Source organism: Talpa europaea, assembly GCF_964194135.1.
Source record: "Talpa europaea genome assembly, chromosome: 3".
Lineage (NCBI taxonomy): Eukaryota > Metazoa > Chordata > Mammalia > Eulipotyphla > Talpidae > Talpa > Talpa europaea.
The window spans coordinates 70,755,655-70,779,704 of NC_140069.1; the positions used below are offsets into that span (position 1 = coordinate 70,755,655).

The following is a 24,050-nucleotide window of genomic DNA, read 5'->3' on the forward strand; positions in this document are numbered from 1 at the left end:
AGAGGTCTGCCACACCATATGGGACCCTCGCCAGCTGGCTGGGATCGAAACGGCACTGCAGAGGCTGTGGACAGCTTCAGAGCACTATGCTCAACCGCCTGTGCCACCAGGGGAGGCCTAAGATTATTTTAAATTGTAGTGTAGTGTCAACCATTGTTAGTCTTTTTTTTCTAATTTTTTCCCTCAGTATTCTTCTATATGTAGTTGGGAATCATATTGAATGTATAATATTGCATTCTAATTATTTAAGGGGGGGGCTGGGATCTTCCCATGCAGTTTATTTTATATTTTATTTAATTGATTTGTAAATTTTATACACAACTGTATAATTTTGGGATTACAATTTTCACATATGTACATATGCTTCACTCACCATCCAATAAAGCACCAGTGCCAAAAACCAGTCACCTTCCTGCCTTTGTTTTCTCCTCCCTTTTGGTCCATGTGCTCTCGCAACCATTGTATTTTTCAGACTCTAAGGATTGCTTTTGATGTGTTTTCCAGTTTTATTCCTTTGATTATTGCACAAATGAGTGAAATCATCGTGTAATAGTTTTTTACTTTCTGAATATTTTTAGTTAGAATAATCATCTCAATCATACACGAAAATCCATTTTGACCCCAAAAGGTACTATTTCAGGTTTTTTTTTAAAAAGATTTATTTATTTATTTATACAAGAACCGGTTACAGTCAGAAGTGCAGGAGGGTGAGAGAATTCACCAGAGCCAGAGTGGGGAGCAGAACAGGCAGACTGACAAAGTACACTGCTGAGGGGAGCAGTGGGCGTGGCAGGAGAGGTCTGCATGCCAAGTGGGACCCTCACCAGCGGCCAGGGATCGAACCAGCACTGCAGAGGCTGCGGGCAGCTTTGCAGCCCAGCACTCAACCCCTGTGCCACCAGGGGAGGCCCTATTTCAGTTTTTTAAAAATAGCTAAGTATGGTTCCACTGAGTATATATTCCACAATTTCTTCATCCAGTTGTCTGACAAGGGATATTTAGACTGGTCCTATGACTCTATTGTGAATAATGCTGCTATGAACAGTAGTGCTTAAATCTTTCACAGTACTGTTTTCACATTTTTGGGGGTAAATACCTAGCCGTGGTATTCTGAATCATATAGTATTTCCTTTTTTTGCGGAATAACCTTACAATTATCCACAGATGCTGCATCAAATTATTATGCATTCTCACAATGGATGGCTATTCAAATTATTATGCATTCTCACAATGGATGACTATTCCTTTTATGTCTCATCCTCATCAACATTTGCTGTTTCCAGTCTTTCTGATACACACTATCGTCATGGGAGTGAGGTGATATCTCATGGTGGTTTTGACTTGCATTTTCCTTCCTTATATTATGTGGTTTTCAGACTTTGTCATGTGTGTTTAGACCATTTGAACATCTTCTTTGCAGAATTACCTGTCTTTTTCCACTTTTTGGTTGGGAATTGTTGTTGTGTTTTGTTTTTTTTTTTAAAGATTTATTTATTTATTTATACAAGCACTGGGTATAATCAGAAGCGCGGGAGGGTGAGAGAATTCACCAGAGCCAGAGCGGGGAGCAGAGCAGGCAGACTGACGAAGTACACTGATGAAGGGAGCAGCAAGTGGGGCAGGAGAGGTCTGCCCGCCATGTGGGACCCTCTCTGGCAGCTGGGAATCGAACTGGCGCTGCAGAGGCTGTGGGCAGCTTTGCAGCCCAGCGCTCAACCGCTGCGCCACCAGAGAGGCCCTGTTGTTGTTTTTTGAATTGTATGAGTCCTTTATATATTTTGCAAATTAGCCACTTGTCAGACATGGGATGTGGAAATATCTTGTCCCACTCTGTAACCTTTTTGTTTTTGTAGCTTTTGTCTTGTTTTAAAAAAAAGAAAAAAACTTTTAGTTTGATGTAGTCCCATTTGTTTATTTTTTGGTTTTGTTTTCTTTGCCATTGGAGTTTTTTATCCAAATACATCTCTTTAGTTGAAGTCCAGGAGTGTATTACTTATATTTTCTTTTATGATTTTTATGGTTGCAAATTTTATATCCAAGTCCATTTTGATTAATTTTTTGTCTATAGAGTTAATTAAAAATATACTTTGCTCCTGCTCCTGTCTCTCTTCCACCTCCTCCCTCTCTCTGCAAATGGCTGCCCAAGTTTCCCAAAATTGTTTGATAGAATGTCTTCCCTTCTTCCATTGCATGGTCATTGCTTCTTAGTCAAATAATTACTGTCTATATTTGTGTGGGTTTATTTCTGAGCTCTCTATTCTATTCTATTGTACTGTGTTTCTGTTTTTGTAACAACATCTAACTATTTTGATTACTTTTGCTATAAGTATAATTTGAAGTCAAGTATTGTAACACCTTCATTTCTTTTTTTTTTTTTTTCTTTTCGAGCTATTTGGAGTCTTTTGTGGATCCAGACAAATTTTATAATCGTTCTATTTTCTTAAGAAACATCATTGGGAGGGGCCTCCCTGGTGGCCTAGGGGTTAATTCTCAGTGCTACTACCACTTGGCCCAAACTGACAGCCTGAGTTTGATCCCTGGCCAGGGAGCTGACCCACAGTGCACAGCAGACCTCTCCTGTTTTGCACACTGATCCCCACATCAGTGTATTTCAGTAGATCTGCCCATTTTGCTCCCCACTCTGTCTCTGGTGAATACTCTCACCCTCTCCCCACCTCTGGCCTATGCCCCATTTCTATGTAAAACATAAATAAAATCTTAAAAAATAATGAAGAAGAAGTATTGGGATTTTTTAAATCAGTAGTACATTAAATATGTAAATTGCTTTAGTTAATATGGCCATATTGACAATGTTTATGTTCCAAATTCAAGTGAAAAGAAAGAGCAGATATTATAAAATACAAAAATAGACATGAAGTGACATGAAGACAAGAATGGAAATCATATTAAATTGGAAGAAGAGAGAATTTTGGAAACTGAGTATATAAATAAACAAATGACACAAATAGAAAAAGATTGAGAGATGAGATCTCAGAAAAAAATGGAGAAACATGATGAGAAATGTCAGACTCCATAAGAAGAGAAAACAAAGATAATTGATATTCCAGAAGTTGAAGAAAGAGAAAATGGAGCAGAGATTCTATTCAAAGAAATAACAACAGATACCTTTCCAAAACTAAGGAGAGAATTAAACATGGGTATATAGGAAAAATGGATATCCAGGAAACATTTCTACCTTTCTATGTTTGTTTGAACTGCTAAGATATAACGTTTATTTATTATTTCTTTTAAGATTGTCATTCTAAAATCCTTGTCTGTTTGGCCCTGAAATTCTATGTTATTTATATAGTTCTCTAGACTTCTATTTTTTTAAGTTTTTCCATTCTGTGTTCAGATATTCTTTGTCTCCTAGGTGTGTGTGTTGACTTACTTGCTTTTTTTCTGGTTGAGCCATTCTGGGTTTAGTTTTTTCTTCTTTGTTTTACTTGGGGGCAAGTGAGGGAGGGAGCGAGCAGTGGAGTTCAAAGACTTAGTCTCAGTCTTGATGGGGAAGGAGGGCTATTCTAGTCAGGAAGATTTATACTACCCATTTTCCTCTTTCTTCAGAGTAAGTTCTGTTCATTGCTTCATGGATCCCAAATTCTAGGTCTCTACCTTTGTGGTGCCCTTTTCTGTGGTGCAGCAGAACTCTATTTCTTTTTCTTGCTCTGATCTCCCAGCAGTGATGGGGATGGGCCTCTGCCACCCACACTACTAGCAGTCAGATTCTCTGTGACTAAACCAACAATCCCCACACCTGTATATATGCTTGTCTGCATTCTCCCTTCACTGGAAAGTCCTTGTGAAAAAGATTCAACACACCAGGCCTTTGTGCTTCACCACCTATGTCAGGCTTCACCACCAGGTTGACTAGAATGGCCATCACTCTGGTTGCAACATTTTAATTTTTCTTAGTTGTACTAGGAAGAGGTTATTCAAAATTTCTCTATTCTTCCACCCTACTCTAATGGCTTTTAGAATATTTTGTAATGCATAAACAAATAAAAATAAATCTTACAAATAGAATATTTTGTAAACATACTTCTACAGAGTATATAGTAGTTCATTATTTGGCTTTATGATAGTGTATTTTATCAGTGCCTAATTTTAAATGCTTATTTGTTCCAATATACTTGTGAATAAATACTTAACTGTTTTTCTGATTTTTTTTAGAGTATTCAAAGAATAATTAATTAAAAGTTAAAAGGATAAAACTTCCCTAGGAAATTTATTACCTCTAGGAAGTGATTAAAAATCCAAAATATATTAGCAAATTTAGAAGTAAAGCAGTTTTATCAACATTTTTGCTTGGATTTGTCTATTTTATTCTTGAAAGATTTCCAGAGAAGGAAATCCCATGACTTTTTTTGGTTATATCTCATTTTAAACCCTAAAAATAATATTAGTCCTTTCATACCACAGTATCTATAATTCTTGCTTTTCATGATATAGCTCTTTTATGCAGAAGAGATTGTTCACATTTTATTTTAAGGAAGATGTAAGGTGATGTTCTTTGAGCACTTGCAAATATGAGGAAGTTTTCCTTTAGTTTCTTACATTAATGAACCTGCTGGACATATAAATCTAGAGCTAAAATATGCCACCTTTAAAATTCTGTAATCTTATTTCATTATTTTAGCATTCTGTACTACAGAGGAAAAATCTGAGATGAATGTGAAGTTTATTCTTTTGTATGTGACATGATTTTTTCAGTCCCAATATCTACTGTGTTTGTAATTGAAATAAAAAAAAATATATATATATATATTGGCATTTGTCCAATTGTGGGTCTCTTCACATTATCTTATTTTCATAGCACCTCATGGTATAATTAAAAAATTTAAATTTATCTTCAGTCCAAGAAAGTTGTCCTCTATTGTTGTTTTTGTCCAGTTAGTTCTGATTCAATTTGTTCTGATCTCTTCAACACAAACACTGATTATTTATGCTCTGTATGTATGTATCATGCATCCCCGCCCCCACTGCCGTTGTTTGTGTTTTGCCCTTAATGTATGCCATCTGGAGATACTCTCAAATATGTCTACATATTGCTTATTCCAGTTGTTTAGTGGTGATTGTGCTTTTTAATGTGTTAAAAGCACACAGTAGAGACAGGAATTGTTTTCTGCAGCACCCAGGAAAGAATCAACCCTGCTGACACCTTGTTTTTAGTCCCTTAAAATCATTCTGGACTTCTGTTCTCTAGAACTGTAATAATACATTTCTGTTGCTTTTAAGTCACTTGCTTATGGTAATTTTTTTTTACAGAAGTAATAGATAACAAAAAACTTGGGTTTCTAAATTTTTATTTTTGCCAGTATTAAAGAGTTCCTGCTTCTAAACGTTTCCTCATTGTAGATTTTTTTACTTAATGGCTTTCATATTTTACTATGTTTTGTTGAAAGTGCAAGCAGATGATTGATATTCTACTTCTTTTCATTATATATCTATCCATGAAATACCTTTTGTCTCCTGAGTATTATATCCTGCAACTTTTTAATGAGAGAGAATACATACTCCACAAAATCTTCAAGTCAAAATGCCTACATTTATCCACATTAGGTTTTATAGTCCTGGTATTTGTTCATCTTTTTAGCTTGGTTGTCTAACTCGCTGCTGTGGAATCCTCATCCCTGAATTCATACTTAAATATGACTAACTTTTTGATACTTTTTGGTCTTTGATTGCTTATAGATTTGCTGATATTTTTGATATTATTTTTCTTTGAGGCACGGAATTTATTATAGTTTAAGCAATAATTACTTATTGCTCCCAAATAGACTTATTGAATTAAACAGTGTAAACGTTTAACAACTGAATGCTGTGCTTTCATTACTATTCCTGGATTGTTTCCTCATTTCTAACTTTAAATATGTCAAATTTCATTCTGTAATTTTGGCCTTATAATAACTGTAAGAAAAATGATAGACTGGTGGGGGTCGGGGTAGGGGGAACTGTAAATAAACCAGTCCTGATCATCTTAAAAGTAGCTTTATGGGGCCTCCCTGGTGGCACAGGCAGTTGAGTGCAGGGCTGTGAAGCTGTCCACAGCCTCTGCAATGCGGGTTTGATCCCTGGCCGGCCAGGGAGATACCCACATGGGGCAGCAGACCTCTCCTGTCTCGCCCGCTGCTCTTCTCAGCCGTGTATTTTATTCAGTCTGCCTGTTCTGTTCCCTGCTCTGTCTCTGGTGAATCCTCTCACCCTCCCACACATCTGGCCTGTACACCGGTTCTTGTATAAATAAATAAATCTTTAAAAAAAAAGAATTTCTACAGGAACATATGAAGAGTAAATCAGAAAATTTTAGTTTACTGCTCTAGTATTACAAAAACATTGAGTTTCTTTTTTAAACCTAGAAAGATACATGTTGATGTAATAAACTGATTTATTTTTTCTCAACATACTTATTTTTTAATATCTAAAAGTGCAGGTTTATTATTAATAAAAGGAGAGAAGAATAAAGTACACTTGCATTTACATAAATGGTCAAAAACAGCTGCCTAGGAAATACTTATATTTTTAGAGGACACTCATAACAAAATTGAGATGAGCTACAAATATTTCCTCCATACCACCTGAAACACACTTACATAGCCTCCCTCATTATCAACAGCCCCCTACCAGAGTGGTACATTTACTACTATTGATGAACCTATATTAACATGTAATTATCAAGGTTAGTAATAAATAATTGTTTTCACTAAACTCCATAGATTAGATTATAGTTCACTATAGGTGCTGTGCATTCTATGGGCTTTGACAACTGTATTGTGTCCCTCATTAGAGTACCACATAAAGTTTTTCACTGCCTTTAAGTTCCTGTTTCACCTATTCATCTTTCCTCCTCCCAATCCTTAGCAACCATTGACACTTTTACTTTCACCATAGTTTTACCTTTCTAGTTAGTGAAATCTTATTGTTTTCATTTACATTTCTCTGATGACATATGATATGGAGCATCTTTTCATCCATGTTATTTGCCATGTATATGTCTTCTTTGGTGAGGTGTGTCCTCACATTTTTTATCTAGTTTTCAACTGGTTTTATTTTCAAATTCTTGAGATTAAGAGATTTTTGTATCTGTCGCTATATTTTCAGTATTTTTATAAAATTACTTATTATTTTATTGAGGCAATGATAGTCTACAACACTATACATTTAGTGTATAGGTTTACCTTTATTCAAATGTATATTTCCAAACTATGCCTATTACCAAAGCACCAATAATCTCCTACCAAAGTCTACTGAGCACCCAACCCCACTTCTACCTTCCCCATCTAGGAGCCTCAGTTCTGCAGTCAGATTGCAAGGGCTTATTTTTTTCTGTCTGTTTTGCTTTCTTTCTTTATATTTCCAATATAAGTGAAATCATCTGGTATTTGTTTTCCCCCATTTACTTTAGCATAACCCTCTCCAGTTCTATCCTTGTTGTCAAATGGATGAGATTTTATCTTTACCAGTAAGTGAGTAGTATCCCATTGTGTACATATATCACATCTGCTTAGTTCACTCACCTAGCATTGGAACTAATTTATGTTAGGTCCATAACTTGGCTATTGTAAATTATGCTGCAATGAAATAGGAATGCCTAGATCCCTTCAAATTAGAATTTTGCATTCTTTGGGTAGACATCTAGTAGTGGAATTACTGAATCATATGGTGTAATATTTTTAACGGTTTGAAAAACCTATATAATGTTTTCAATAGAGACTTGTCTAGGTTACAATCTCAAGAATGTATGAGTGTTTCTTTTTCTCCATACCCTTGCCAACACATCTTGTTTCTAGTTCTTTGATATGGGTCAGTCTCACAGGTATGAAATGGTAACTCATTGTGACTTTGTTTCCTATACTTACTTAGTGATAAATAAGGATGAACATTTTCCATGTGTCTGTTAGCCACATGAATATCTTATTTGGAGAAGTGTCTATTTAGCTCTTTTGTTCATTTTTTTGGTGTGTTTTCCTGTGTTATTAGTTGCTTGATTTTTTAAAAATATAATCTTCTTTTTGGATATACAATGTACATAAGGTGTCTTTTTAATGAAATTTTCTTTCATTGTAGAAGCTTTTAAGTTTGATGTAGTCCCATTTGATTATTTTTGTTTTTGTTTTCTTTGCCATAGGTGTTGAGTACTCAAAGACATCACTAAAGTCAACATCAGAGTGTGTTTTGCCTATGGTTCTTCTATTTGTTGTATAGTTTTAGGTCTTATTTCCAAGTCTTAAATCTATTTGGTATTAATTTTGTGTATGAAGTGATGGTGATATAATGTCATTATCTCTTTTTTTATTTTGCATGTGACTATCCAGTTTTATCAATATTTGTTGAAGATATTTTCTTTTCTTCCTTGCATGCTTTTGGTTTCTTTGTCACAAATCAATAGTTTATATAAGCATGTGGCTATTTATGGACTCACAATTATTTCCCATTGGTCTATTTGTCTATATTTATAACAATAATATATTGTTTTGATTACTATAGCTTTATATTACAGTTTGAGGTCTGGCAGCATAAATTTCAGTAATGTTTGTTTAACTTCCTTGGAGAATGCCACTGAAATTTTGATAGGGATTTCATTGAATCTCTATACTGCTTTGGGTAAGATATTAATGTTAATTCTACCAACCCATCAGTATGGAATATATTTCCATTTTTTCAAAGATTTATTTATTTTTTGTTAGATTCAATATTTTTTATTGAATTAAAATCTCCTGTGATTGTACAGCTTCAGTTAATTTCTAGATCTCTGAAAAGATTGATTTAGATCATTTTTGCAAGTGTTTCCTGAATTTTAAGGAGAATAGGGATTTAGAGTTTCTTATTCTGTCATTATTAAATATGTATGAAACACAATCAGGTCCTGAAGTATTATATAAGCTCTAAGGGAAGAACAATATATAAATGCATCTATGTTCTGTTTTTTTTTTTTGTCTTTTTTATTTAAATATTTTGTTTTATATAAATCTTACATCTTATTCCACATACAATTGCACCCCACCCTTATTTTGACACTAGCCCTTCCTTTCCCCATCCCTCCCTCACCCCCCACCCACCCGTAATGTGTCTCTGGTTTATAGTTGCTTGTTGATTTTGATTTTTACTTTGTATTGATTGGTCTTTTTCCTGGTCTCTTATTTAGGTTATCTAAATTCCTGCTATGAGTGAGACCATCTGGTATTTTTCTTTTTCTTTCTGACTTATTTTGATGAGCATGATCCCTTCTAGTTCCATCCATGTTGCTGCAAACTGCATGTGTTTATCTTTTTGGGATTGCTAAGTAATATTCCATTGTGTATATGTATCATATCTTCTTGATCCAGTCATCTATTTTGGGCATTTCGGTGGTTTCCATAGCTTAGCTATTGTAAATAGCGCTGCTATAAACATAAGGGTGCAGGTGCCCTTTGGAATTACTGTTTCTGTGTCATTTGTGTAAACATCAACAGATACACCAAGATTGAAATCATATCAAGCATCTTTTCTGACCATGAAGGCATCAAACTAGAAATAAACCATAAAGGAACTCTCCTACCTCATGGAGATTGAAACCCACACTACTGGAAGGCCACTGGACTAATGAGGAGATCAAAGAAGAAATTAAAAAATTCTTTGAATTGAATGACAAGGAGGACACCACTTTCCAGAATGTATGGGATGCAGCAAAAGCAGTAGTAAGAGGAAAATATATAGCAATAGAGGCTCACATCAAGAAACAAGAAAGAACTCAAAGAAACAACCTAATCTCGAAGCTCAAAGATCTAGAAAAAGAACAACAACAACAAAACCCAAAACCAGCAGAAGAAAAGAAATAATAAAAACCAAAGCAGAAATAAATAAAATTGAAACTAAAAAAACAATCCAAAAGATCAATGAAACCAAGAGCTCGTTCTTCGAAAAAATAAATAAAAAAGACAAACCCCTAGCCAGGCTCACAAAGGAAAAACGGGAGAAGCACAAATAAACAGGATCACAAATGAAAGAGGAGAAATCACAATGGACACTAAAGATTTATTTATTTTTATACAAGAGCTGGGGTACAGGCCAAAGGCATGGAAGGGTGAGAGGATTCACGAGACAGAGTGGGGAGAACAGGCAGATGACCTAAATAAACGGCTGAGGGGAGCAGTGGGCGTGACAGGAGAGGTCTGCAGCACCTTGTGGGATTCTCGCCAGCTGGTGGGGATCGAACCCACGCTGCAGAGGCTGTGGACAGCTTCACAGCGCTGCGCTCAACCCACTGCACCACCTGGGAGGCCCATGTTTCCATTTTTTTGTTATCTTTTTAAAAACAATTTCTTTTCTTCTAAGTGTCATTCCAGTTTACTTATTTATAATTTTTAAGTTTTGTGTCAGTTGTTCACAAAGCTATATATTTTGGGGAGTGCACCTTTACATCTCCAGTTGGACATGTTTCACTCACTGTTAACCAAAACTGCAGTATTGTTGTCCTGTTCCCTTAACCATTTATTATAGTCTTCTTGTATACATACAGGTCTTTCACTTCCTTTGTAAACTTTATTCCTAAGTATTTAAATTTTTTTTGCCTTGTTTGTAAGTGGAATTGTTTACTTAATTCATTTCTCTTTAATTACTTTTGTATAGAAACCCAGATTTTTACATAATGATTTTGCAGCTTTCCACTTTATGGTTTGTGTCTGTTTGCAATAGCAGGTGTTCACTGATTTATTATTTTTAATCATTTCTTAGTAGATTTAGCATTTTCTATGTGTATTACTGTGTCATTTTCAAATGCTGATTGATTTACATCTTTATTTCCAATTTGGATTCTCTTTATTCTGTTCTTTGTCTAATTGCTCTAGCTAAGACTTCTGATACTATGTCAAGTAGTTGTGGTAAGAGTGGGAATCCTTGTCTTATATCTGATCTTTGAAGGAAAGCTTTCACTTTTTCACCCCTGTGTATGATACCTGTGATTTTGTCATATATGTATTTTTTAATCGTATGGTTTTTATCTCAAATATGGTTTTCTATTGCCATTTTATTGAGAATTTTATAATATATATATCTTGAATCTTGTTAAATGTTTTTTTCTGCATGTATTTATCTGGTCATAGGATTTCTGTCTCAATTTTTGCTGATTTGATGAATGGCACTGATTCATTAGTATATGTGAATCATCCTTGTATTTATGGAATAAATCACACTTGGTTAAGTTGTACAATCATTTGAATGTATTGTTGTTGTTGTTTTTTTAAAGATTTATTTATCTATCTATCTATCTATCTATCTATCTATCTATTTATTTATTGATACAAGAACTGGGGTACAGGCCAGATGCGCGGGAGGGTGAGAGAATTCACCAGAGATAGAGTGGAGAACAGAACAGGCGGACTGACGAAATACACTGCTGAGGGGAGCAGTGGGCACAACAGGAGAGGTCTGCTACATCATGTGGGACCCTTGCCAACTGGCCGGGATCGAACTGATGCTTCAGAGGCTGCGGGCAGCTTCACAGCATGACACCCAACCGCCTGTGCCACCAAGGGAGGCCTGAATGTATTGTTGAATATGGTTTGTTAAAATTTTGTTGAGGCTACTGTGCCATATGTTTATCTGGGATATTGGTATGTAGTTTTGTATTTGCATCTGTGTGTGTGTGTGTGTGTGTGTGTTCTCCTTGTCTACTTTGATGTCAGGATAGATTTTGTCACATAAAATGTGTTTGGAAACATTCCCTCTTCATTAATTAATTCTTTGGAAGACTTTGTTAACGATAGATACTGATTCCTTTCTGAAGTCACTTGTCTTGGGATTTTGTTTTTTTGGGAGACTGGATTATTGTTTCAATTTTCTTGCCTGTAGTTGGTCTGTTCAGCTTTTCTATTTCTTCCTGATTTAATGTTGGAAATTGTGTGATTGAAAGATGTGTCCATTTCTTCTAGGTTGTCCAATTTATTGGTGTAAAGATGTTTATAATAGACATGTGATTATTTATATTTCTGTCATATTTGTTGTAATTTCTATTCTTTCATTTATGATTGTATTTATCAGAGTTTTCTCTGTTTTCCTTGGTGAAGCTATCTAAAATTTTATATATTTTGTTCGTATTTTCAATTAACCAAAGTTGATCTAAATTTTTTGTTCTGTCTTTTAAATTTCTATTTCACTTATTTTTGCTCTATTTTAATTATTTCTTTCATTTTTTAATATTAATTTTTTCTTTTAATAGTTCCTTAAAGTGTAAGGTTAGATTGAGATTTTTCTTGTTTGTTGATACAAGCCTATATTACTTGAAACATCTTGCATTTTTTGCTTCACATAAGTTCTGATGTCTGTGTCTTCATTTTTGTGTATCTGTGTCTTCATTTTTGTATATCTCTAGGTATTATTTTAATTTCTGCTTTAATTTTTTGCAACCCAATAGTTATTAAGTAGCATGCTGCTTAGTCTCCACATATTTAAAACTTTTTTCTCTTTTTGTGGCTGATTTTCAGTTTTATAAATTTGTGATTAAAAAAGGTGAATTTATTAACAGTTGTTTTATGACTCAAGATGTAGCATATCCTTTTAAAGGTCTTGTGCAACTGAAAAGAATGTACACTTAGTTTTTTGGTGGTTGGGATATTGAAAGTAGGGGAAAAATGGATGAACAAAATAATAGCTACAACCAGAGCAGTGAAAATATTAAAAAGCTTGAAATCGATATCACAAAAATAAAGAATGTAATCATAGCTGTTTTCATGAGACTCTACAGAGTTTTAAAGACAAACAGACTTAAAGTAAAATGTTGGAAAGCAACCTAAATGCAAATTGTATCCTTTCAAAAGCAGATAGCTTCTTATATCAGATAAAATAGACTTCCTTTTAAAACAGGTGATATGAGACAGAGATGGAGATTTGTAGGGTAAGTAAAATATCAAGCTTTTCTGCCCTCTCACCATTAGGATTGATGATGGAACCCTGTAGTCCTGAATGCATGCCTGATGGCGGTCATCTGGAGTAGAGTTTGGGCCTACGTAAGTGGAATGCCCTGGGCTGAGAGACTGGGCTTATAAGGGTGGTGTAGGACTTATAAGGGTGGTGTCACAGGGATCCTGGCAGAGGAAACAAGAAGAGAGAGAACAAGGCCATGAGAGAATAGCGGAGTGCCCAGAAAGAGTGAAGACTTGCTGGGGGCTGGGAGGCCTGCCAGCCTCCCGGCACCCCTGCCTGCCGTGTACCTGGTAAATCCCAATAAAAGCCTGTAAAAGTTACTGAGGGCTCCAGGAATTCTCCTTTGCCCATCTTCTTGGGTCATAGACAACCTGCACTGTGCTCATATCCTGATACTACAATTGGCGTAAGTCAGCAAGATAATCCAAAGCAGACGGGTATGGAGCCCTCCAAAGACCTGGAGGGACTGAGGAGTAGCAGACCGAGATCCTGTGACAACACTGGAGGTGCCATGGCAGCACAGGAGTTGGACAGGTTTGGGAGCTGAGGGATGAGACCTTGCGTGGAGGAGGAGATGGCCTGAGAGGACCAACCATGACCCTGAGGCAGCAGAATTATTGGGAAAGAAAGAAGACCATAATTTGGAGCTCATCCAGTGCTGAAAAGGGGAAAAGCCAATGCATTTGGACTAATGGACTTGGACTGACAATCCCACCAAAAGACAGAGGACCTTGGCAGGTTGATATGTTTTGGGGACCCTGCTGGTGGTTGTAGGGTAAGGAAGAATGTCAGGCTTTTCTGCCCTCCCGCCATCAGGATAGATGGCAGATCCTTGCGGTCCTGAATGCATGCCTGATGGCGGGCACCTGGAATAGGGTGTGGGCATAGGTAGATGGGATTCACCTGGGCTAAGACTGTGCTTTTGGGGGCGGCGTCACGGGGATGCCAGTAGAAGCCGAAACAGAGGCCGAGAAGTAGCAGAACCCAAGAGAGAAACAAGAGAAGCAGAGAGAAGGCCAGAGAGCCCAGAGTGAGGACCTGCTGGGGGCTGGGAGGCCTGCCAGTCTACCGGTCCCCCAGTGCCCCTGCCTGCTGTGTACCTGGTAATCTGAATAGAAAACCTACACTGTGTCCTGCTCCTGACCTTACAATGGTATCATTTGTAAACCCCAGGAGATGAAAATCAAGGCATGGCCAGTGGGCCTTGGTAGAAGAGCCCATGATTGGCTGAGGGAGGAATCCCTCACCAAGTTCTCTGCAGCCAGGCAGGAGAGATATATCAAAAAAAGCCAACCTGGAAAGGTAAAAGCTGATGCTGATATTGGGAAGCCCTGAGCGGCTGTTAAGCAGCTTAAGTATGTTGAAGAAGGCCAATGAGTCTCTTAAAATCACCTGTGGGTTATGCCCTGTACATTGTTGAGCAAGGGTGAGGAGCTGAGGAACCCGTCCTTGGGGGACAGGTGGGGAACGTGGCTTGTGGTGGAGTCCATAGCCGAAGACGGGACCCAAGAGAGGCCACATGTGGAGCTTGTATCCATGGATCCCTGACCTATGTGCATGTGCAAAGTGTTGGCCTAAGTGCAGGGGTCTGCGTGTCGCATTGGTGGCTATGAAAGCTGAGCATTGGAATGACCATAGACAGAAAACCCTGGGGATTGGGCGATTAGCCCCAAAGAGTAAAAAAATCACCAATCCAAGAGTTAGTGCATCCTGAGGGTGGATGCTGTGTGTGGTTTGTGGCCGAGACACAGCTAGAGAAGGCCAGGAAGCCTGATGGCGTCTCTGGCATGTGATGGCAGATGCCTGAGTGGTTCCCCTCCCTTGTATGAACAGTGCCTTCGGCAGCTGTGGTGGATCATCTATTGGTGCCAATAATCTTGTCTTTTGCCACTAGGTTGGTGCCCTGACTAGACTTATTTGTGTTCCATTGTATTTTGTTGCTCTATTCAGTTGTATTTCACTTGCTTTTGTGGGCCATGGCTGCAGTGTTCATATTCACCAAGAGAAACATGTATTTAACTTGTATATAGACTGTATTGCAGAAAACCCCGAGGGGGTGGATTGTAGGATAAGTAAAGTATCAGGCTTTTCCGTCCTCCTGCCATTAGGATTGATGATGGAGCCCTGTGGTCCTGAATGCATGCCTGCCTGATGGCCAGCACCTGGTGTAGGGTGTGGGCCTCCGTAGGTGAGATACTGGGCTGAGAGACTGGGCTTATAAGGGTGGTTTCGTGGGGACGCCAGCAGGAGAAATGAGAAGAGAGAGAACAAGACTATGAGAGAACAGTGGAGAGCCCAGAAAGAGTGAAGACTTGCTGGGGGCAGGGAGGATGGCAGGGCTCCCAGTCCCCCAGCACCCCTGCCTGCTGTGTACCTGGTAAACCCCAATAAAAGCCTGTAAAAACCACCTAGAGCTCAGGACTTCTCCTTTACCCATCTGCTCCGGTCATAGACAACCTACACTGTGCTCATCCTGCCACTACAATATTATATACTGATTATATATACTAATTATATGTATATATATATACTTACATACTGATTATATATACATGTGGAAGACCTAACTCTCATCAATATATGTACTCCTAATAGAATAACATCAAAATATTTAAAGAAATTATTAATAGGCAAAATAGAGACATTAAAGCAACACAAAAGTAGTAAAAGCTTCAACACCCCACTTAAATCAATGGATAAATCATGTAGCAGAAAATGTACAAGCAAATATTAAATTACAAATTAGATCAGATGTGCTTAATAGACATTAGTAAGGCACTTTTTAATATTTTCACTGTTCTGGTTGTTGCTATCATTTTGTTCATCCATTGTTCACCTACTTCAGTGAATATCATTTGGACTGTTGATCTAAAATGTTCTTTCAGTAGTTTTCTTACTCTGTTGCACTAGGTATTTTTCCAATTGTCTTGGTCCATTGATTGGTGTGAATTCCTTTGCCTCCTCATCCTATTTGTTGCCCTGTGTTTATTTCTCTGGATTAGGTTAGATAGTTTTTCTTTTCACTCTTGCAGTGATGGTTTTGCATTATAATTAAAGATTTCAGGGTATTGGCTCAAGTAGTTGGCCTAACATGCTGCGTTCTCTCATGTTTTATTGGTTGAAAGCAATCAGGATGCCTAGACCCTGAAAGCCAGCATATGGTGGTGGCCCAAGAACCTAATCTATAGACTGGAGATCTGAGAGGCGGGGTTCAAATAGGTGGCAGTAAGGGTATGAGCCTTCTTGGGTGCTGTAGTTGCTTGGTCAGGGAATGTCTCTGCGCTGTATGATGTAAGGATAGGTTCTGCTGGCAGGGTATCCCAGAAGCCCCAGACTCCGACTGACCATTCTGCTGCAGCCTAGTTCTTATATTAGCAGGTCTTGTGGACAGAGCCTTTCTTTCCCCTGAGATCCAGGCACAAGTATTGTTGCCAGAGGACTGGTGGCTCGACACATAAAGCTGCATCAGACCTCACATAAAGTTGCAGTCCGTGTAAAATGAATGTTGTTCAGAAGACTCCTTAAACTGAATGGAGGAGCCCCTGCAGTTTCTTAGGACTTACTGAAGCTAACTGGAAAACATCTTTGGGAGCTATCATTGTCTGCTGTCTGTCAATCCTTTATACAGAGTTGTCTCTGAGAGACACGAGTTCACACAGTTTTAATCGGCTATTGAATTCCAAGGTCAAAAACATCCAGCCAGGGGAGGGGCAGGTTTTTTTTTTTTTCTTTTTTCTAGTCACCCAATATCAGTTTAGAACAGACTGTATCTGAGGATTTCCTACCTTCTCCAATTGTTACTGTCTTTTCTCCTTGTGGAGACTCTAGTCATAAAATCCTTACTGTAACTTTAATATATCCTGAAGTAAGGTGATGTCAGTCCTCCAACTTTGATTTATCCTTCAATATTGTTTAGGCTATTCTGTATTTTTTTCTTCCCCATATAAAATTAAAAATCAGTCTCTCAATATCTACAAAATGACTTTATGGAGTTTTGGTTGGGATTGCATTGATTCTCTAGAAGTTAGGAAGGAATTACATCTTAAAAATGTTAACCTTCCTATCCATGAATATGAAATATCTCTCCATTTATTTAGTTCTTCCTTGGTTTCATTAATCAGTTTTGGAGTTGTCTTCATGTAGATTTGATACATATTTTGTTAGATTTATGAGTAAGTATTTCATTTTGTTTTAGTGCTAATGTAAATGGTATTGTGTTTTTAACTTCAAATTCCACTGTTCAGTGGTGGTATAAGGAAGTGATTGACTTTTGTCTATTTACCTTTTATCCGTGACCTTACTGTAGTCACTTATCAATGGATATTTAGATATACATTTGCTTTACTAGCACTCAAATATACAAGAAAAGCCACAGTTGACTGTCCATATCCCAATGATGCCCTTGCACTTTATTTGATCTAAGGTCTTGGACATGTGTTATCAGCAAAATGTTTTGGTTTGACAACAAAGTAAGGCAATCATGGAATTCTAGAAGTCCATGCCATTGTGTCTCTTCAAAGAACACTTAGGTTAGAATTAAGATATGGGGCTCTGAGTTTTGTATATAATTTTAGCTAGAGAAAATCAGTTTTTATTCATACTTTTAAGTTTGAATTATTTTAGATGTACAGAAGAGTTGTACAGCTAGTACAAATATTTTCCACATACACTTTACCCAGTTTACCCATTGTTAACATATTACAGAATTGTGGGACATTATGAAAATTAAAAAGGAAATTATTCAACTATTAACTAGTAACTAAAGTGCAACTAACACTAGTAACTAACACTAGTATCAACTAACACTAGTAACTAAAGTGCAAATTTTATTTGGATTTCACTGGTTTTTAAACAAATGTACAAGGAAAGCTCAGCTTTTCTTGATTTACCTATTGGACATCACGTGTCCTTTACTTACACAAAGGATCTGCTAACTTGCTTCTTCAGATTATCCTGTACCTCCACTCTATAAACTCCCACTTACTGCTCCTTGGCAATGGAGAAACAGTAGAAGAATCACTTCTCATTTCAAAGTGATTTCATATCCATTACTATTGAATCTTCCATATTCTTATGAGGCCAAGGTGAATGGGATAGATATCTCTAAATTTTGTTTTATATGGTGAAATTAAGCACAGAAAGGTTGAATAAATTGTAGGCAACAGTTAAACTGAAGTGGGTCTCCTGAATGTAGTTTGACATTCTTATTTTCTCAATAAGGCCTTGAGGTGAGCAAATCCATACCTGAGAGAGAAAAACTGATCAACCTCCGACTTCCTTGCCCTTGTACTGTGTCATCAGAGCCCATGTTTTTAAAAATCTGTAAGGAGAAAGAAAATGGGAAAAAGCAAAATAAGCATTAAAACACTTATCTGAACACAAATATGTTTAATCACAGTTATTCGTCCAAATATAGTCTGTAAGTTCATGATGTTGTGACTTCATTAGGCTATTCTTGATTCAAACAAACTTCTAGAAACCTAATTCTTTCCCAGTAATAGAGGATTTACTAGTGGAAATAGTGGTACTTTCAGAGAAATGGAAATGAACAAACACAATTACAGTTATATTAGAGACCTTTTCACTAAGTAAACAATGTTTTCATATTCAAATTTGCAAAAAGTATTTATTAAAGTAGGCATCAAGGCAGTAGAATGAAAGGTCAATAGATACTTACTGTTGTAATTATGTGTTTCCATTCGGCAAAATACAGTGTTAAATGGCTGTTTCCATTTCTTCTAATCTGTATTATTATCTAATTATTATCTAATTTCTTAGGTTTCTAAGAAATTCTATCCATTAGAGAGGAGCATGAGCATGGCATTAAGAAGCTACTCTGATATCTCTCTTATTTAAATGCCTTCTTGGGAAATTTCAGAACACTATTATTTACACGAGTTATCTGCAGTCTAGTAGGTATTTGCAAACCAGGTTGCTAAAATGTTTTATTTTCTATATAAATCTGTTAATATATTACTCAAAACAGCTAGAATCCTTGCTTCCATTCTCTTATAGGAAAGTTCTACTGAGAAATGATTTTGAGTGTATGTTCAAAGACAGATTTACCTTTTTTTTAAAGATTTATTTATTTAGGCACACAAGAACTAGGGTACAGGCCAGAAGTGTGTGTGGGGGGGTGGTGAGAGGAGTCACCAGAGACAGAGTGGGGAGCAGAACAGGCAAACTGAGTGAAATACACTGCTGAGGGGAGCAGCGGGTGAGTCAGGAGAGGTCTGCTGCGCCATTTGGGTAGCTCCCTGGGCGGGGATCAAACTCGAGCTGTAGATAGCTTCATGTGTTGCATCTTAACCCCTTGCACCACCAAGGAGGCCCCAGATTTACCTTCGTATACATAATATATTTGAAGAAAACATTTAACCTGAGTATTAAGCAAATGCATATAGTTTCTAGTTTTTAGAAGATAATATGTTCTGAAGAATGGAAAATATTGAGAACTCAACAACGTCTAGCTCAATGTCTCTGGTTGTTGGTTTGTGGACTTCTAGCTCTTTCTACAACCTTTCAATAGTCTTGATGCTGTAAGAATTGTGATTGTTTGCCACCGTAAACCTGCCTTATATGTGCTGGGAGTAATGGTTGGGCTTCAGTAAGGCTCACAACTTCAGCCTAAAGAGAGTACAAAGGGATTATTAAAATACCTACTGGATGAAGAAGTTGAATTTGGTGGAATAATGTGCTTGGCTTCAGCTTTTGTGCAAATTTGAGTTTATCTGCTTAAACTCAAAATCAAGGTGCATGCCAGGGATGCTGGAGTGCAAAACAGAGAGAACAAATGTGAGTGGCATATGAAATGGGGCTTTCCATGAAGTGAAATAAAAAAATCAAGAAACTCTCTAATAGGGCTGTGTCTCTAAGAGTTTCATTTGATAATAAAAAGGCAAAGGAAGACATGACTGGGATCGGCAGCTTGGGAATTTTGGTTGGTTGTGGGGAACATTAATTCTGTTCACATTGCAGAGCACACTCCTGTCTAGTCTATTTTGTTTTCTTCACATCTCATTGCTCACACAGAGTAATGCAGGTCAACAGCAACCCGGAGACTGTGTCCTCAGGATGGACTATTCTCCTTACCTTCAAAGTGGCTAATATGCAAAATCATAATTCTTAATATTAATAGGGGTCAAAATTCTTTAATATTGTGGACTTTTCTACTTTTGCAAACCAATGCCTGGGTGAAGGTCACAGTAGGAGCCTCTTGCAACTGTCCACAGCCTCTTACATTGTTGAAGCTACTGAAGTGAGAAAATTGTTTAAAAATATCAACATCTTTCCTTAGAATGTAAGTTCCTTGAGTGTACACACAAACCTATCCCTTTGTTATTTCCATTTTCAGTTTTCTTTTAATTTTTATTTTATATATTTTTGCATCATTTTTCATTTTTGTACAATGTATGCATTTTCATCTTGGTTATCATCCCTGTAAAATTCCCTATACTTTTTATAACTTTTTTTTAAAGATTTATTTATTTATTTTTACAAGCACTGGGTACAGTCAGAAGCGCAGGAGGGTGAGAGAATTCACCAGAGCCAGAGCGGGGAGCAGAGCAGGCAGAAGGACCGAAGTACACTGCTGAGGGGAGCAGCGGGCAGCAGGAGAGGTTTGCGCACCATGTGGGACCCTCCCCAGCAGCCAGGGATTGAACCGGTGCTGCAGAGGCTGCAGGCAGCTTCGCAACCCATTGCTCAACTGCTGTGCCACCGGGGAGGCCCAAATTCCCTATACTTTTAATAAGGCTTTGTAGACTTATAAGTCCAGAGTATATGCATTTTAACATTTTTTCAAAAGGTGTAAGATTAAATTGAACAATTCATGCTAGCCTAAAATTAACTTAAACATGCAACGTTAATAAAAATAATAGTTTCCCCCTTCTATTTAAAGCATACATTAATTCAGATATTTCTCAGCTGGTTATTCAATGTATTTACAAAAAGTTTCATCTTCATTGCATCAAAAAAGTCTACAAATAAAAAGACTATGTATATTTTTCAGATACCTCAAAACTCATAGATTTAAAACTCCATAAAATTTACCCTAGCTCCTGGCCTTTTGTGAAAATTATATGCAGAGTCATCTCAGTAGCAAACTGATGACATGAAAGTGAAGGCCACAGTAGCTGTGATAAACATTTTCCCGGAAGAAAAGATGTTTGCCCATCTTGGGAAGTTTTTGCACACTGACTTCTTGTTCAAGATGGGTACCAGAGGCATATTTGAGGTTAAGAAATCTGTCCTATTCAATATACCAGAAAGACAACACTCATCAATATATACTCACAAAATGAGGGAGCACCAAAATACAGTAGACAATTACCATCAATTCTGGAAACAGATATTGGAGAAAATATGTATGTGGTAGGAGACTTCAACAGCTCACTCTCACCAAGGGACAGATTAACAAGACAGAAATTAAACAAGAATACAATAGCCCTAAATGAAGATCTAGACCACGTGGACCTAATAGACATCTATAGAAACTGCAGCCCCAAAATATTGAATCACATTTTTCTCAAGTGCACATGGATCATTCTAAAGGACTAATAACACTAATATACACTAATAACACAAATATCAACAAAAACAGGAAGACTGAAATCATACCAAGTATCTTCTCTGAACATCAAACTAGAAAGATATCAAACTAGAAATCAACTATGAAAAGAATGAAAGGAGATTGTCCATTACATGGAGACTGAACAACATGCTACTGAGAGATAACTGGGTAAACAAGGAAATCAAAGAAGAAATTAAAAAATACCTGGGACAAGTGACAAATATGATACAACTTTCCAGAACATATGGGCCAAAAGTGATATTAAGAGAAAAATATATAGCAATACAGACCCAAATCAAGAAATAAGAAATAACAAAAAAGAAAACAATCTACTCTCCCATCTTGAAGAACTAGAAAAAGAACAACAAAAGTCCAAAAGCCAGAAGAAAGGAAATAATGAAAATTAAAGCAGACATAAATGAAATAGAACTAAAAAAGACAATCTAAAAGAGCGATAAAATCAAAAGCTGGTTCTTTGGAAAAAAATTATTAGACAAACCTTTAGCCAGGCTCACAAAGAAAAAAAGGGGAGAAACCCAAATTAGTAGGATTATAAAAGAAAAAAGAAGAAATTCCAACAGATACCAGAGGATAATTGGAGCTTACTATGAAAATTTGTATGCAAATAAGTTCAACAATCTAGATGTGATAGACAAATTCTTAGAACTATACAATCACCCAAAACTGAACAAAGAAGAAATAGAAAATATATTGAAACCAATTACAAGCAATGAAATTGAAACAAATCTAAACCTCCCTGAAAACAAACCAAACATTCAAAGATGTACTAATGTCTATGTTTACAAAAACTCTTTCAAAAAATTGAGAAACAACAAAAATTACCAAATACATTTTACAAGATCAAGATCACACTACACCAAAACTAAAGGTGTGCATGCACACACACACATACACACAGAGAAACACACAAAACTACAGACAATTCTCCCTAAAGAACAAAGATGCTAATATCCTCAATAAAATCTTAGCAAACTGAATCCAACAATGCATCAACAGGATTATAGATCACGACTAAGTGGGATTTATTCCAGGGACATAAGGATTGCTTGACATCCAAAAATCAATTAACGTAATTAACATCAATAAAAAGAAAAATGAAAACCTTATGATCATATCATGATCATATCATGATCAGATGCTGAGAAAGCATTTGATAAAGTCCAACACTCATTTATGGTGAAGGTCTTCAAAAAACTTGGGATAAACAGGACATATCTTAACATAATAAAAGTCATATATGACAAACTCATAGCAAACATCATTTTTTTATTAAACATTCTGTATATTTTATTAGATTTCAGTTGTTAAGAGCATACATTTTTCATGAGTATAATCATAAGTGGGCATACAATCTAACAATCTGCTTTTTCCTTTAATATATTATAAAAAGGTCCCCATATTGTCATAAAATCTTCCCAATGATAATTTTTTTCTTTTTTTAAAAATTTAAATTTATTTTTATATTCCCCATATAATTGCAACCCCTTGATTTTGACCCCAATCCCTCCTTTCCCCACCCCCCAGCCCCCATAGAGTGTCTCTGGTTCATAGTTGTTTGTTGATTTTGATTTTTACTTTCTTATAGTTATTCTTTTTCCTGGTCTCTTTTTTAAGTTTTCTAGATTCCTGCTATGAGTAAGACCATGCGGTATTTTTCTTTTTCTTTCTGGGTACAGTCAGAAGTGTGGGAGGGTGAGAGAATTCACCAGAGCCAGAGGGGAGAGCAGAACAGGCAGACTGACGAAGTACACTGCTGAGGGGAGCAGTGGGCATGGTAGGAGAGGTCTGCCTGCCATGTGGGACCCTCGCCAGGTGGCCGGGGATCCAACTGGGCTGCGGGCAGCTTTGCAGCCCAGCGCTCAACCGCTGCTCCACTGGGGAGGGCCGCAAACATCATTCTTAATGGTGAAAAAGTGAAAACTTTCCTGTTAAGATCTGGAACAAGACAAGGGTGTCCACTCTCAGCAGTTTTTCAATATTGTATTGGAAGTCCTTGATAGGGCAATTAGGCAAAAGAAATACATAAAAGAAATTCAAATAGGGAAAGAAATGAAACTATCATTATATGCAGCTGATATGATAATACATAGAATCTTAAAATATCTACAGAAAAACTAATAAAAACAATAAACCTGTTTAGATAAGTAGCAGTTTACAAAATCAACACACAAAAATCAGTAGCCTTCCTATATGCAAATAATCAATCTGAAGAAAAAGAAATCAAGAAAACCATCCCATTCACAATTGTATCCCCCAAATTAAATACTTGGGAATAAACCTCACAAAGAAGGTGGAAGACCTCTACAAGGAAAACTACAAAAAATTGTTGAAAGAAATAGAAGACACAAAGAAATAGATAGTCCTGCTTGTGAATGGAAGAATTAACATCATCAAAAATGGCCATACTACCAAAAGCAATTTACATATTCAATGCAATTCCAATAAAATCTCAATGGCTTTCAAAGAAATGGGACACATATTGTTGAAATTCATATAGAACCACAAAAAACCCCAAATAGTGAAAATACTCCTGACTAAAAGGGTTAAAAAGGAGGCA

General features: G+C 36.7%; 1 protein-coding gene across 1 annotated transcript in view; it reads right to left on the reverse strand.

Moving 5' to 3' along the window:
* HECW1 (HECT, C2 and WW domain containing E3 ubiquitin protein ligase 1) overlaps nt 1–24,050 on the reverse strand; it is a 397,437-nt gene that overhangs the window by 181,733 nt on the left and 191,654 nt on the right. The window contains exon 5 of the mRNA XM_084230415.1: nt 18,145–18,220. Within this exon, the coding sequence (XP_084086541.1) occupies nt 18,145–18,220 (76 nt within the window). The remainder of the gene's footprint in view (nt 1–18,144; nt 18,221–24,050) is intronic.